General features: G+C 36.9%; 1 protein-coding gene across 7 annotated transcripts in view; it reads left to right on the top strand.

Moving 5' to 3' along the window:
* The first annotated feature begins 8 nt into the window (after positions 1-8).
* Positions 9-17495, top strand: part of RCOR3 (REST corepressor 3) — a 50959-nt gene continuing 33472 nt past the window's right edge. For 6 of the 7 annotated variants that reach the window (XR_014296495.1, XM_082650863.1, XM_082650862.1 and 3 more), the window contains exons 1-7: positions 9-354; positions 751-807; positions 9154-9231; positions 11845-11897; positions 13532-13693; positions 14624-14748; positions 15508-15586. Coding sequence is in view for 6 of the 7 variants with exons in the window: in XM_082650863.1 (XP_082506989.1) it covers positions 189-354; positions 751-807; positions 9154-9231; positions 11845-11897; positions 13532-13693; positions 14624-14748; positions 15508-15586 (720 nt within the window). In the remaining variant the exon portion in view is untranslated. Of the gene's footprint in view, positions 355-750; positions 808-9153; positions 9232-9684; positions 9788-11844; positions 11898-13531; positions 13694-14623; positions 14749-15507; positions 15587-17495 lie in introns of those variants that run through there. The other variant, XM_082650864.1, reaches the window with a different exon arrangement.

The following is a 17495-nucleotide window of genomic DNA, read 5'->3' as shown; positions in this document are numbered from 1 at the left end:
GAGGCGACTGCGCTACTGCCGGACCGGGGCGGTTATGGCGGCTCCATATTAACACCCTCCTCCTCCTCCGCCGCCACCGCCGTCTCCTCCTCCTCCTCCTTTCCCTCCCGCCCGCGCTCGTAAGCCATCTCCCCCTTCACCCTGACGCCTACCTCTTCTCCTCACCTTTCCCCCTCCCCTCTTCTACCATGCCCGGCATGATGGAGAAAGGGCCCGAGTTACTGGGGAAGAACCGATCGGCCAACGGCAGCGCCAAGAGCCCGGCGGGCGGCGGTGGCAGCGGCGCCTCGTCCACCAACGGCGGGCTGCACTTCTCGGAGCCCGAGAGCGGCTGCAGCAGCGACGACGAGCACGGTGGTAGCCTCGAACTCCTCCCAGCCAGCCCGCCTGCCCCCTCCCTCCTCCCCTCCCCCAGCCCCCTCCCCTCGCCGCGCTCCCGCCCTCTCTCCCCTCGGAGCCCGGGCGCTGCGGTAGCCTCGAACTCCCGGTGCAGTGCAGCAGCACCCGCCGCGACCCCCGTCCCTCCGCCCTCGCCCAATCCTCCGCCCTCGCCCCCCCCCCCAGCTCCCCGCCCCCATCCGCTGCCATCTCCCGGAGTGCCCGGAGTTAATATCTTCCCATCCACCCGCCGCTTCTTTCCTCCCTTCAGCAATTTTCATATTTTATTAAGTGTCTCTTCCTTTTTCTTTTTTCTTTCTTTTTCTGCCCCCACGCCTTTTTCTTTTTTTCTTTTTTGACCTTGCTTTGCAGATGTTGGGATGAGAGTCGGAGCTGAATACCAAGCTCGGATCCCTGAATTTGATCCAGGTAGATCTGTTTGCTTAAGCAAAATCCTGTCTCCCCTTTTCTGGGATTGGTTTAGGGTGGAAGGGGTAGCGGGCGGGCGGGTGGGGTTGGGGTCCGGGTGTGCGGTTGGGAGGGGATGCGGGGCTGGGATGGACAGGCATCTTTGGCGGGGAGGCTGTCACGCTTGGCAGGGCTGTGACACAGGGCGTGTGGGCAGATGTGTGCATTGCAAGGTTAACATGGTTCCTTTGGAGGCCACTTGCCCGCTGGTGGCATCACCTTTCTACCGCTTGAGCCCAGGGTGAACGGAGGAAGACGGCCCCTCGGCGGATTCGGGGGTCGGAGGCCGGGGGTGGAGCGGCTGCGGGGCCGAGAGCTAGAGGAGAGGGTGTGCGGGCTGTGTGTGGAAGAACCATGCAAATGTCAGTTGCCACACCACCGGCCCCCGGGAGCGGAGGCCCGCGCTCTGCCAGGGCGGCGATCCCCGGGCTGCTGTCACCGGCCGAAGCCGAGGGCGAGCCCTGCCCAACCCGCGCACACACGGGATTTTCTTTTTTCTTTCTTTTTGGCTAGGTGGTGTAGCTTTGGTGGCGACAGCTTTGCGGAGTGTAGGAGCCGCGGAGCGAATGGGATTGGGGGAAGAGGGTGGGGAGAAGCCAGAGGCACACCTCGCTCCAGAGCCAGCCCTGGGAAGTCAGACCACAGGACAGTGACTGCAGCTGCCAAGGAGACATTTTCTCCCCTAGCAGCCAGGTTCCAGCGTCCTCTGCCAACCCAGCTTGCGGGCTCCCTGTCTACTTTTCTCCAAACAGGCTCTCTGGCGGTCACGGGATTTCAGCCTGGACGGGGATTGGGCGAGAGTTCCGCATATGGAGGCGCCCTTGTTGGAGCCTCTCGGAGTGGAGCGTGTTTCCTTCTCCCCCCAGCCCACCACAGACCCTCTTCAGTACAGGCTTTGGGCAGACTTTGAAGGGGCTTCCCCACCCCCTCGCTTTTTGTTTTTGCCCATTGCCCGCGTATAGTAATGTGTCTCTGTCAGACTCTCGAATTCTATATTAGATATTAATAGGGCTTACTTGTATTTCTTGGGGGGGAAATAGCATGTTTATTTGATTATAGGGTCTCGGTGGGTATTTTCATTCCTCTCCTGCCCATTAGTGCAATGCAAAGTGATATTTACCAACCATTTAAAGATTTTTAGGGTTTAGACAGCTTTTCTTGTCCCAAGGGAGAGGGTAAAATAATGTGTTAAAAGGATTGTCAGTGCAGGCTATTTTTCAACACGTAAAAACAATGATACAAGAGTGCTCACTAGATCAGAGTTGCCTTCTAAATGACATGGCTTTGATACATTTTATTCAAAAGCTGCCTTCTAAATCACATGGCTTTGATACATTTTATTCGAAAGCTATCAGTGTGTGTGCTGGAGGGCTTCAAATAATTTTAACTGTTGTGAAACTAATTTTCTTTATTAATGTAGCTAGTGGGTGCATGGCGCTTTCATATTACAGTGCTGCCTCAGGTTTTAGCTTGACATTTGGAAAGTGCTTGCTCTGGCTTAAGACAGACTGAATTAATCACTCATCTCTTATTTTTGTGCCCTGAGCAAGTCACTGGCCCTCCCTAAACCTCAGTTTCTCTAGCTGTAAAATGGAAACAAAAATACTTAGGGGAATTCTTGCCAAGGTTGTGTGAGTGGACAAATGGCAGTTACTCAATGAAGATTAAATTTCATAATTGTGAAGAATGATTCTGCATACATTTATTCCTTTCTGATTTGGGGCTTTCATTGGTATCCTGCTTTTTCTAGAATAAACTTATTTCCACATTAGAACTCAGCAGTGTAATAAGCATACCTATCTTTTTTCCCCATTAGATAGGTTAATATTTCATAGACAACTGTACACAAGTTGATTAAGGATCTTGTATTTAAGACCCAGACTTCATGCTAGACCAAATTTATGCATGCCATAGCCTGATCACTGTAGCAACTTTTGGAAAAAATTTCAAGCAAACAAATACTGGAACAAATTTCAAAGTTTGAAAAATAATTCATTGAAAGTACAGAATACTTTTTATGTGGTTTCACATGGCCACTATTTGTATTATCCAATTTATGTTATATTTTGTCTAAGAATATTTGTCTAAGAATATTTGAGGGAAAAATCACAAATATTACAATTTTTAAAGTTATATTCTCAATAATTTACTCAGACTATAGTTGATACTTTTTATTAGAATAAGGACAAATATGATATTCTTCAATTTCATCTACAAGTATGCCTCAGAAATAATTGCAGGTTTGGTTCTAGACCATTGCAATAAAGCAAATGTCACAATAAAGCAAGTTACACAAATTATAGTTTTCCCAGTGCATATAAAAGTGTTCAATAGCATTAGGTCTAAAAATGCAATGTACATACCTTAATTAAAAAGTATTGCTAAAAAATTCTAACCATTTACTGCAATAGTAACATCCAAGATTGCAGATCACCATAACAATGTAATAATAATGAAAAAGTTTGAAATATTGCAAGAATTACCAAAATGTGACACAGACATGAAATGAGCAAATGCTATTGGAAAAATGGTGCTGATAGACTTGATCAACATATCTGTGAAGCACAATAAAACGAGTTATGCCTGTATTCATTTTCTCCTTAATAATCTGCAGAATATTGAACCCAAGGACACAACTAAAACCAGTTATCATTTAAACTTAGGTGGGCTTTTCTATAGTTGTTATAGGCAAATCTTGTCAAGCAAATGTAGATTATCAATTATTAGACACCTTTTACAAGGAAATTTTGAGCCTGTATGCCATTCAACATAGTACCATTGCTCTATCTTATTCTAAGTGTTGTGGTGGTGTGTGAAGTTTTTACTCCACGTCAATAAATATCATTGGGTGAGAACTTAAACATATTTCTTTGGAAGAGATAAAGAGGAAAAGATTTTATTAATTAATGATAGAAATTGAGAAATGGTCAGCTCCTCTCCTTTTCTCTTCTTCATACTATTTAGTCTCATAAACCACTCAGTCTGTCTTCATGAAGATTGCCCACCCATAGCCATCCAAGTCATTTGGAAGAAAAATTCCTGAGGTATCAAGATTATGATGATCAGAATGTAGGAAAATTAAGAGGATTTTTTTGTGGAGGTTATTTTTATTGGAGGAGATGATAGAAATTAAGCACAGAAAGAATGAGTTATTAAAATGAGTATTGTACAAAATATGAGAAGAACTGAGATTTAAATTGGAATTATTGAAGTTAGGAGATTAGGAACAGTTTATGTTAATTGACGGACCATTGCTAAGAATGCCGTTATAAAAATTTACTAAGCGGATTTTTGATTCTTTTTTAGGTGACTCTTTTCCTTTTGATTCTTTGCTAGGCCCTCCCCAACTTTTATTTAGTGCCTACTGACTATGCTTACGTCACGAGGAGCAGTTTTGTGTGGTGATTAAGAGTCTTACCTCTTATCATATGCCTTTTAGCCACTATGGCATAGTGACCTTGGATGAACTGGGTACCTGATGTGTCCAAGCCTTAGTTTTCTCATTTGTAAAAGGGAGATACTCTTAACTATATGACAAGATTAAGTAAAAATTCATGTATATAAAGCAGTGGCATTCAAAATATTTTGCCTGCATACTCGTAGAAGAAATTTGGAAAAACAGATTCACATATTTTTAAGTTGACATCTGTTATTTGTCACTGAGTTTATTAGTTGAAAAATGTAATCTCCAGTGTACTGAAAATGTTAACACTTTGAAATAAAGTTGTTATATACTTATTTTAAATGCATCCAATTAAATGTAAATACGATAGTAATGTGGTAGTATCTATTTTATAAAATATATGAACAGTCTCCTAACATTGTTCCTTTTGTTTTTGAAATCATTTCCATGCATTTTCCTCACAGAATTTTATAATACATTTTTGTGCTTGAAAGTGCTTTATTGATCACCTATCCAATTTCTCTACCGTCATAGTATGTATTCTTGTGAACATAAGGTTCTAAGTGTTAAATCTCTTCTGGCTTGAGTTATTATAATTAATGTGTAATTAATTAAAACTGTAATAGTCATGGTGCCTTGAGTAAAAGAGAGCTTTGCTGATGTTCGTTTGGCATCATAGAGGTTTTTAAATTTTAGGCAGTGTACTCTTGTAAGATTTGGGATGGGTGAGAGACCTGCCTTTTTTTTTTAAAGTGAGGGAAGGGTGTTTGTGAAGAAGGAGGTCAGAAGTAGAATAAGTGTACAGCTTAGACTGCAGGTGATTTCTCAGGCAGATTGTCTTGGGAAAGAAAACAGGGAAGTTTGAAGTCCTGAAAATTGATTCCCAGAAAACTTATTAATGCTTGTGTACTGCTTGGAATGTCTTTGTTTACCTTGGTTTGAAATTGGTGAATTAAGTATATTTTTAAAATATTTGGAGTGTCTTACTGATCTCAATATTTAAGTTCTTTATATAGAATATTTGTTCCATGATTTCCATCAGAATCCTTAGTTGGAATGTCTTAAAGGAAATCTGCAAAGAAATAGAAGATTTATATTTTTGTACTTACTTTGAAACTTGCTATTGTATAGAAATCCTAATCAAAATTATACTTTTGTTGTTGGTTTTCCCCAAATTGGTCTTATAAATGTATTTTACCAACTGCAGTTAAGGAGATCTAAAAGTTTTCAGAAGGCTTGAACTTTTGTTTCATTTAATACTTAAAAAAACTGATTGCTCAATAATTTATTTTCATAGCTGTTGAGCTACTATAGTCTTTTAAAATTGTGGTTGCTTGCTGTCTAAGTTTTGGTTTGTTTATTTTTGATCCATTCAGAAGATAGGCTACTTCTAAGGCCTTGGTTATTTTGTTGCTGAGTCAAATTGGATTCTCAGTATTATTTCTGAATATCAGACAGTTTTGAGGTATAATCTTAAACATTGTTATAGATAAAAGCAAAATAAAAATTGTGTTTTTGTGTCCTTTAAATATTTTGGTTTACTTCAACTTTTATGATGGAAAGGGTAAAGCTTTACTGAATGCAAATCATCCTGAGAGGTAAATTGTTTTTAATAATGCAAGTTACTTTCTCCTGTTCTTTTATAGGAGAGGAATCAGGTCTGAGTTGTCAGTAAAACAAAAAAGTCATTTCAGCTATTCAGTTTCATTTTCAAAGGGTTGGTAAGAGAGGTCATCAGCCGTTTGAGTTAGAGCCCCATGAGATTTTATACATTTATATTTTTATTTGATTGATAGGTAAGAAGAAGCCTTTCCAGAGTACAGAAAGAAGGGAACTTAAAGAACTGTCTTCAGTAAGCATATAGTAGTAATCATAAGTCTTAGGTAGTGCTTACCACATGCCAGGTACTTTACAAATATGAATTCACTTCATTTTTGAACAACTCTGTGAAGAAGGTGCTCTCATTATCCCTATTTTTAAAGATGGGTTAAACTGACGCAGAGACAGATTAAATAAATTTGCTCAAGGTGACAAAGCTAGGAAGTGGCAGAGCTGGGATGCAAACCTGAAGTCTGGCTCTATAAGTGGTTACACTCTTAACCATTATACTAAGCTATCTCTCATTTCCTATAAACATCAGTCATCTTTTGGTCCTAGTGGGACACATATATGATTGAAAATGGTGGAGCCCAATTCAAGAGTAGTCAGGGAAAGAACATTGTGAAATGCCTAATTAGGCATTCTCTATACTCCAGATATATACACCCATGTTAGAAGAGCTGTTAGTCTCCACAGTTTGGATGCCAGTTTCTGTCAGAAGATCGGGCCCTTGATTACAGTGCTAAGAATTTTTGAGGAAACTTAACTGTTGTTCTTCATGGGCAAGAATACAAAAAAAAAAAGTTTATATCTGTTTAAGAAGAGATATTTAATAAAAATATTTTAATTCAGATTTTCTGTAATACAAGAATCAGATGCAAGGAAATATGTCTAAATATTAAGCATGTATGCTATCAAGACTTGAGACTTAATGGAAGCCTTTTCTTTGTTGCATTCCATGTTCTTTTAAGTAGTATTTAAATTATCTTTGTCACACAGTCCATGCTGAAAATGAATCAGTCCCATACTAAAGGATTGAAGTTTAGGATACTCACTAGAAATAGCAATAGATTTTATTAATTAAATAAAGGCTTCTGATCAACTTAGATGTCTGTTTTATTTCCACTGAGTGGTTTAGCTATTTTGCTTTTGTGTTTTTATGTGGTTAAAAATTAAATATATATCTTAATATTTTTTAAAGAAGTTTTTTAAAATTTATTTTTATTGAATATAAATTTTAGATAATGTACTTCTAACTTGCATTTTCTTAAATTCTCAGCTCCTATTTTTATCCTCTTATTAAAGATAGTTATGACAAAATGCAATGTTTTGCTTTTAGGTTTATTTTGTAATTATGCTTTTTTCTAATACTTTTATAGTATTCTGTCAATACTTTTTTCTCCATACCTAATTTTTCCTTATAGTAAAACGTACATAACTTAACAATTTTAGCTTCCTATTGCACTAACAGTGTGTCATTCTCTAACTAAAATTTGTTGATTGAATATACAGTAGTGATGTGTTATGATTCTACAAAAATAAAGAACGGCTGAATGACATTAAATTATTGCTTGATAAAGTCTGTAGTTGGGAGTATAATAGTAGTTACTTTTACCCCTGGAAGTGAATATTCTTTATTCTGAATATCTTATAACTTTATAAGTGATTACAGTTTAACCTCAGAATTATATTAATGTTTTCTGTGAGTAATTTTGGAATTCTAGGCATTAGTTGCTGGTGGCTATCAACAGCTCTTAGTTTTTTTTTGTTTTTGTTTTTGTTTTTTTGTTTGTTTTTTTTTTGCGGTACGCGGGCCTCTCCGCTGAGCCTGCGCGTCCGGAGCCTGTGCTCCGTAACGGGAGAGGCCACAACAGCTCATAGTTTTAATTAACTTGAATGCACCTAAGAAGTAGGAAGAAGCCAGAAAAGGACCATCGAGTATTTAAAGACAGAACCTACTGGCATTTACTTGGCTCTGGGATAGCTGTGTCAGGCCTTTCGTTCATTCTGTCTATTCTTTTTTATTTCTTAATAAATCTTTTTTATATATATAAATTAATTAATTTATATATTTATTTTTGGCTGTGTTGGGTCTTCGTTTCTGTGTGAGGGCTTTCTCTAGTTGCGGCGAGCAGGGGCAACTCTTCATCGCGATGCGCAGGCCTCTCGCTATCGTGGCCTCTCCCGTTGCGGAGCACGGGCTCCAGACACGCAGGCTCAGTAGTTGTGGCTCACGGGCCCAGCCGCTCCGCGGCTTGTGGGATCTTCCCAGACCAGGGCTCGAACCCGTGTCCCTGCATTGGCAGGCAGATTCTTAACCACTGTGCCACCAGGGAAGGGAAGCCCCTCTGTCTATTCTTAACTTACATGCAGTTTCAATAGAGCTTGATTTTTCTGACTTTTTAGATTATAACAGATTAGAAATAAATTAGAAACAGCAGGCTTCCCTGGTGGCGCAGTGGTTGAGAGTATGCCTGCCAATGCAGGGGACACAGGTTTGTGCCCCGGTCCGGGAGGATCCCACATGCCGCGGAGCGGCTGGGCCCGTGAGCCATGGCCACTGAGCCTGCGCGTCCGGAGCCTGTGCTCTGCAATGGGAGAGGCCACGACAGTGAGAGGACCCCGTACTGCAAAAAAAAAAAAAAAAAAAAAAAAAAAAAAAAATTAGAAACAGCAATAGTATGCTTCTAGATTAGAGGTGGACTCAGATTACATTAAGGAGAAATAGCATTATTAACTTTTCCATGGTTTGACTTTGTTTTCCTCTTACACAGAGTACAAACTTTCATAAATATAAAAAGTAATAAATGAAATTAAAAAGGAATAACTGGCAGATTCCTAGCAAGGAGAACAAGATTAAATAAAAACCATAAAAAGCATATACAGGTATTTAAAAATTATAATGATCTTGGCCCATTTAGATATGGGCAAAACAATTAACTCATCACCTGAGGTATTTGCTCTAGTTTTAAAGCCAGAGTTTTTAATGACTCCTAAGTAACGTATAGAAGGTTAAATCAGATTTACTACCCGTTAAGAAGTAGGGATATAAAATGTACTTAATAAAGTCTTTCTTTTTAATTTAAAGAGGGTAAGCTTCAGTGTTTGTGAAATTTCGTTGGTATCTATAAGTGGTATATTTACTATATTTAGTGTATATCTGTTTTCCTTCCTTTGTTTTCCTGTACTTTGTTTCTTTGTCCTCTTTTGCAGGTACTGTACTAAAATAGAAATAAAACTTACTTTGTTTATACTTATTTTGAATGTAAAGTTCATCATATTCAAAATAATTAATTTTTCCCCAGGTGCTACAAAGTACACCGATAAAGACAATGGAGGAATGCTTGTATGGTCTCCATATCACAGTATCCCAGATGCCAAATGTAAGTTTTCTGAAATTGAATGTTTATGTCAATAGGGAATCTATCAACCAATTCAAAATGCAACTTATATTTGTTTTTGAGTCTCTTAGATTCTCATAAGAAATCAGTTTGTCTTTGTTTTGTTTTGTTATTTTGATGGAGCTTGTTATGTTAGAATGTTTTTCCTTTTGAAAGATAGTGGGTTGATCATTCCAATTTGTGTCAGGCCCAGGAAGACTGAAAAAACCTAGGATCTGATGGCATTGCTGCTTAAATCCTCAAGCAGGGGAGGGAGTTACTATGTAGACATCTGCACAGGCTATTCCTCAGTATATGAAGCTGTAAAGAAATGCCTTCAAACTTCCAAGAGCCCACTATCATTACCATTTTAAAGAGGAAAGGGGAAAGAACTGACTTCAGCAGCCATCAATCAGGTCATCTTTGTGCTCTCCATTTCTGGACGGAGACCTTCTGGATCATTGACCATGCACTTCTTGAATCATGGTGTGGCTTTAGACTTCAATGTGATGTAGCGGACCTGATCCTTTGCGGCACATCAGATATAGGAAACGTGCAGGTAACAAAACTAAGATCCCCACCCCTCCATTCAGTTATCATTTGATTTATTAAAACAAACAAACAAAAACCACTGAACAGCTATTCTAGTGGCTGTAAAATAAGCTTGTCTTTTAAAAATATTTACTAAATCTTAAAGATGTCCCATGATGGTTTATTTAGTTTCATGAAAATTAATGATGTCCTATATATCATGTGCATAGTAAGTCTAGTCATACTTATTGATGCAGTAAGAGAACTAAAAATTGAAAACGGGGTATTATTCTGCATACCTGATAATTCTTCCTATTTAAGAGCTTCAGAATACCAGCAAAAAGTCTAACTGGTAACCTAGGAATTATATACCCTTGAGGTATTCTTAACAGAAAACACAAAATTGTACATTTTGTGTACTGAGAAACCTGAAAGAGACGATCAGGTGTTTTGGTTCAATCTTCATTATAGGCAGAGGTTTTCAGTCACAAACTGAGCATTAGGGTGTCATTGGCATTTGCTGTTTTAGCACTGTTTTATACAATGGTGCATTTCTTAGCAAAATGGAAAACAAAATTCAGAAAGCCAACATGTCCTGGTAGTGGTGTGTCCATGTGGAATATCCAACTGAAGGTACAGGGTAGTGACTTTCATCCCTGGCTGTGCTTGGAATCACTTAGGGGAACTTTAAAAAAAATTCTGTTGATGTCTGGCCTCTACCTCAAACTGATTAAATCAGAAATCTTGGGGGTGGAGCCAGGACTTCCTTTTTTAAAGCTCCCCTACTGCTTCTAATGCATAGCCAGGGTTGAGAACCACAGGGTGATTGGTATTGTTCAGCCTTCTATTTATAGGACTCTAAGACATTTTTGTTAATCAGCATGTGTTTAGACCTGTCATATGTTTAAGTACTATGGGTTCTAAATAGAATATAATATTTGGATTTTCTTCATCAAAAGCTTCCAGTCTTAGGGAGATATAATAACATCCATAAAAATTAGTTAATCTTAACAGCATTATTGTTACAATAGCATATTTATATATTAAACTGTACTGTAATATTAATAATAGCAAACTCTTAGAAAGTACTTAAAATGGGCCAGATGCTGTTTCAAGCACTTTACATATATTAGCTCATTTAATCCTAGGAGGAATAGTATTAAATATAGTACTATTTTTATCACTATTTATAGTGAGGAAACTAAGGTACATAAAGGTCAAGTTAATTGCCTAAAATCCAAAAACAAGTGACAGGGCTGGGAACCAAGTCCAGGTAGCCCAGCTGTTCTAGGATCAGAATTCTCAACCACTGCTTCTCAAAAATGTGCTTAAAGAATTTATATATATATATAAAATATAGGATCAAGAAGGACTTCACGTAAAACTGAGTCCTGCTGAATGTGAAGTGGCAGATTTCTTAGCAATGAAGCCTTGAAATAGCCAGTATATATATCATCATAGAAACTGCTTATTTAAACAACTCTACTGGCTTGATTACAATAATTGAGGATGAAGAAAAATGGAATATTCAAACATCTTTTGTATAGCTAGCCGGAAGAGCTGAAGAAAATTTTAGGAATACTGAAGTATATTTAAATTGTAATTATGTATAGTTGGCAAAACTATAGATAAACCATCCTTTATACAGTAATCAGAAACGGGAAGGTAAAAGCTTTGGGAAAACTCTAAACATGAGATGGGGTCTTAAATAATTGTCTCTTCAAATAAAGACTGCAATAGAATTTACCTAATATTTTATACTGTAATTAGGCTTTATTGGCTAACCACAGATTGGTCTTTTTTTTAATACAAAAATAATTACAGTAATGTCAGTGAATTTAATAAGTAGATGCTGTATGGTCACAGAGATAACTCATACTAAGTAAAATCTTAAACCAAGTGAACTTCTGATCCTGGTCATAGAAGTGAAAGTCTTTTTTATAGTATTTCATGGAAAATGACTTTGGCTATTTTTTTACCCCTAGAGTGTAATTGTTTTTAAATTTTGCTTTGTTAAAAAAAAAAGTCAACCGGGCAAATGAAGTAAATGAGAATAATTAATTATATAACATTGTTTCATTACAGTGGATGAATATATTGCAATTGCAAAGGAGAAACATGGCTACAATGTGGAACAGGTATGTAGAGAAACGTTTTAATATTAAAGTTTGCCTCAGTATTTATCAAATCCAAAGAACATCTCATGATAGTTTCTGTCTTAAGAAACTGCATAAGTTCAACCAACTTTATAGATACTACAAAAGTCCTAGCAAAGTCTGACCTTTCATCATCAAGGATTTTGCTTTTATAAACATTATTTATCTCAAGGACTTGAACATTTTTCTCTCGACACCTCTGTTTCTTATCTGTTTTGAGTTCTTCAAGTATCTGAAAGCCTTCAGGATTACTCTAGCAGATGCTCAAGAAAAAGGGAAAATATTTTTAAGTAGAGGTAATTCTCTTTGACTTTTTAACCTAAAAGTCCTAAAAGTTAAACTTTTAATTTAAAGAAATACTTAAGATTTTTAGATTTTGAAGGAAATCATTCACAAAGGGCTTTAAAAAAATTAGATAACTTTAAAAAGAGATATATATGGCATATGGTTCATTATCCCTGGTAATAAGGGAATGGAGAACATGGAAAAGTAAAAGTGAAATAGAAATTCTTAAATTTCATTTTGACTAAGTAAAAAAATCAAACTTTATCAGAATTAATATAAAGTAAGTGAATTTTCTGTAACCTGGATTATTAAGAGCTAACTTTATAGTTAGTAACATGATTAAATAATAGAAAGTCATTTCAGTGAAACTGAGATGTTTATCTAAATGTAGTTAACTATTCTGTGGATTTTGAAGACTTTGATTACGTATTTTGTTTTTAAGCCTCGGCTTGCGTTCTAATACTTGTTTGAGAAGGTTAATCCTTCAAAATGTGACTATACATATTTTCGTTTTCAAGGAGTATTACCAAAGTACAGAAATTTAAAACTCACTATTTAAAAAGTTGCTGTATCTCTTCTTAAAAAATAAATCTTTATCCCCTAAATGATACTCTGTACCTTATAGTACAGATAAAGACCTACCGCTTACTTACAATAGAAGGGAAAGTTGTTGAATTGTTAGAAATTATCCATTTCAGGCTTTCCTATGATTTGGTAATAAAGTCATTGAAGTTATTAATATGCCTCATAATAATTCTTTGTGTATATTATGATAATAAAGAACATTAAAAAATATATGTGGTAAAATATTGTTAAAGTTGCAATTGAGGTACTCTTACTTCTTAGAAGTATTTAGCCCATGATACACTTCTAACAGGTTAAAACATAAATATTTCTCTACTGAGTCTTGACTGAGCACTTCTAGTTTTGTGTTATAATTGATAGTTTCATTTAAGTATTGACTTACAGGTTATTTTTCCTTTTAGCGTATTTTTCTCTACACATTGACAAATGAATAAATGTGAGTGAAAGTCTTGATATGAGCCTACAAACCTGCTTTAGTAATTATAGCCACTCTCCTCAGCTCACTTTTTCTAGATTCTACAGCAAATATGGTATGTAAGAACATTTACTGTTCTGAGGCCCTGATTAAAAGAAATAAATAAATGAGGTCTGCTACCTGGGCACCCCTGATTAAAAGCCCCAAACTGTGAGTGTATCTTCAGTTGAAGTCATAGGCTTAAGATTTTAACCTAATTTGTGTTTAACTCTCTTAAGTGTGATGGAACATAAGTCCATTAAAACCAAAGGGGAATGATTTCTCTTCAAAGGCACTTGGCATGTTGTTCTGGCATAAGCATAACATTGAGAAGTCCCTTGCTGATCTCCCTAATTTCACTCCCTTTCCGGATGAGTGGACAGTGGAAGATAAAGTCCTATTTGAACAAGCCTTTAGTTTTCATGGGAAGAGCTTTCACAGGATTCAGCAAATGGTATGGTAATTTTGCTCTTACTGTGATTCATACCTGAGTGATAACCTTATTCTATTGTTAAACACTTCCTAATTATTAAAAACAAAAAAGTTTTCCAATCTAATTTTAATTTTTAAAAATATTTTTAAATAAGTATATTTTACATACAGTCTTATTTTCTACTATTCTAATGCATGATCATTGTGTGTCATTTCATTGTAATAAATTAACATTTATTATGACTTAAGTATATGTTTAATAGAGTTATTAAATACATCTGTCATTTCAGGAAAAAAATTTCAATTTTATTTTTAAATGTTTCATTTTTCTAACATTAGGATTTCATTTTCAAATTTATATTCCTTTGGATATGAAAACCAATTTTTAGAAATTCTGTATTATTTCAACATTGTTCAGGTGCTGTTGCTTTTTTTTTTATTTAAAGAAGAGCTATTTCTAGTTGTTAAATTTCTAGTATTGTGTCAAAATAATATAAATCTGAGAAGTTGCTACATTAAACTCTTTTAACTTGAATGAATGGAAATTAGATAATGTTTGCAAATATATCTAAGTGTCTTCCATAATCAAAGAGAACATTTTTAATTGGAAGTGTGTGTGCTTGTTTGCCAGTATGACAAAGCAGTGCATGATCATTAGTCATTTTGTAGCTTAAGTCTATTTGCATCATTTATCATTTTAATTTTATCTCTCCTTTCCCTGCTCAGAATAAATAGGAATATTTATTTAGAAATGTGAGTGACATAGGTGTGGTGGGGTGCTATGACTACAGCTGCATTTTTTAGCTCTATAATTCATAAAGGTACCTGGGAAAATATTTTTTGTCTATGCTTTTGTTTGCTAAGTATCAAAGAATAATAGAAATATTTTTCATTCTGTTAATCAGAGTTTATGAATAAACTTGCTTGATATTAACATGATTTTTTTTTCAAGCTTCCAGATAAGACAATTGCTAGCCTTGTGAAATATTACTATTCCTGGAAAAAAACTCGATCTAGGACAAGCTTGATGGATCGCCAGGCTCGTAAACTAGCCAATAGACATAATCAGGGTGACAGGTGGGTTGAATGCCTTTATGTAGTTACCGGTATTGCTTGTATTTCCTAAGGCAGAACAATTATCACAATACAGTGTAAATGCTTCTTATCCTTACATTCATGTTTCCACTCTGACGAGAACTGAGTGATCAGAAATCTTAACAGTAAGAACTCTCTTCAACTCTTTAACTGTTAATCATAGCCAGCAAACCTTGCAACTGAGTTATATGTGAGTTGTATTTAACTAATCACAAATGCTTCCTTTCAGTACTGATGTATTCAATACATACATTTAGAATATATTAAGAAATATATTCTCTGGCAGATGGTCTTTCCACAGTTATCTGAGTAACTGAGGTCCACATTATTGTAGCTGTATCTTTCTGGTAGTATAAAAGATCATTTTTTCAGTTCTCCACTTGGAACACATTTATTAATTTGATATAATAACTTATTATTTCAGTTCTCCAGTTGGAAAATAAGTATTATATCAAATTAATAAATGTGTTCTTTTTCCCAAATGATATTTCTTTCTAAATATCTTTCCTATTGGGTCTCTGTTTTTAGCTAGAAATGTTTGCTTAAATGATTCTATATACCTAAAAGGGTAAATGTTTCTAAACACTACAGAAATCTAAACTATAAAAGCTCATCTTCCCAAGGACAACTCCTGGGGAATATTTAGTAAAATTATTAGCCAGTTATATTGCAGTTTGATGAGAGCACTGGAACAGAATGAAAGGAAGTGAATTAAGTTTATTAATCTTTGTTTTTTCTCAGTGATGATGATGTGGAAGAAACACACCCAATGGATGGAAACGATAGTGATTATGATCCCAAAAAAGAAGCCAAGAAAGAGGTAATGATAATCATTAGGGTGCTTATAATTGTTCTACAAATCCACTCCAAAAAACGAATAGTACTTCATATTAAGAAAAACATTTTTATATAATGGGTTAAAAGGTAGTAAATTTCAATGTTAATTGGAGGTTTTTGGAAAAACGATAACATCTAGAACTCTAATTAGCCAGTGAGTTAAGTAATTTTGGGGTTATCTCATCCACTCCGAAGTATAAAAGCCCTGCTACGATGTCTACTCTTTTTTTTTTTTAATAAATTTATTTATTTATTTATTTATGGCTGCATTGGGTCTTTGTTGCTGCACGCAGGCTTTCTCTAGTTGCGGTGAGCAGGGGCTCCTCTTTGTTGCAGTGTGTGGGCTTCTCATCGCAATGGCTTCTCTTGTTGCAGAGCACGGGCTCTAGGCTTACGGGCTTCAGTAGTTGTGGCTCGAGGGCTGTAGAGCACAGGCTCCGTAGTTGTGGCTCACGGGCTTAGTTGCTCTGTGGCATGTGGGATCTTCCTGGACCAGGGCTCGAACCCATGTCCCCTGCATTGGCAGACGGATTCTTAACCACTGTGCCAACGGGGAAGTCCCCATGCCTATTTTTTTTTTTTTTTTTTTTATTTCTGGCTGCCCCAAGTAGCTTGTGGTATCTTACTTCCCCGACGAGGGATTGAACCCAGGCCACAGCAGTGAAAACCCGGAATCCTAACCACCAAGCCACCTGGGAACTCCCCACGATGCCTATTCTTCACGCAGGCTCAGCGGCCATGGCTCACGGGCCCAGCCACTTCGCGGCATGCGGGATCCTCCCGGACCGGGGCACGAACCCGTGTCCCCTGCATCGGCAGGCGGACTCTCAACCACTGCGCCACTAGGGAAGCCTGATGCCTATTCTTTAATCCATAGAAAAGAAGTAGAACCACCCTCAGATAATACAATATTAGGTGTAGAATATTCTTGGAAAACATTTAGTTTATTCCATGTTATAACAAATTATTAATTAGTACCGGGTGTACTGACAGCAGTGAAAATTGAAAGCTGCATCAAAGGAAGAGATGGAAGAATCCCCAACTAGAAGAGCACTCATATTCCTCAATTTAATGATAATAACGGTGACTTAAAATCATTAAAAAGAAAAGTTTTAAATTGATATGCATGCTCATTTATTAAGGCAAGGAATTACATAATTGTAAAAAAATAGACCAAATGTTGATGGGTAAAGGCTTGTGATGTATTGGCAGCTGTGGAATAGTGAAAATAACATTGAAAATTGGAGAATGTGACTTCATCCAATATGACTCCCATTCCTCCTCTTAAGGAACTCAATGCCATGGCCCATTCTGGCCCTTGTCATCTTTCATCAATGAAATTTAATAAATCCTACCCTTAACTTGATATTTTACTGATTTTCTTACTACTGCTAAATGTTCTCAAATTCCTTGATTCCTTCATTTCTTTTCCGAGTCTCCTTGTTTCCCTAAACCATAGACCAAATGACCAATTACTTAAGTTGCTCTCTTCCCAGTATCTTTGACTCCCCATTTCTCTCACCCTTCTGCTATTCCTTCTCTAACCCTATAAACCCATAATGCTGGATCAATTGCTATTCTTGGTCTGGTGTAGCAGGAGAAAATTGCAGGATCATGTACATTGTTGCTACTTACAAAAAGTAGTTTCCAATCTCAGTGTAGCCCTTAGCACCTCTCAGTTTTTAACCTGTAATTTTCAGTTTTTTCCATTGGTAAAAGTAAAAGGTTCTGACAATCAAAGAGGTAATATGTATAAAAGCACTTATTACAGTACCCAGTACATAATAAATCTTGAATAAAATTTATTATGTAAGCAACTGTTTGAACATTCATCCTTTGCTACACATCACCTACCACCTCTCCACTCCCCTAAAAAAACTTAGCAGATAACT

Source organism: Grampus griseus (genome assembly GCF_964374135.1).
Source record: "Grampus griseus genome assembly, chromosome: 1".
Taxonomy (NCBI): Eukaryota; Metazoa; Chordata; class Mammalia; order Artiodactyla; family Delphinidae; genus Grampus; species Grampus griseus.
This window is presented reverse-complemented; position numbering and strand designations above follow the sequence as displayed.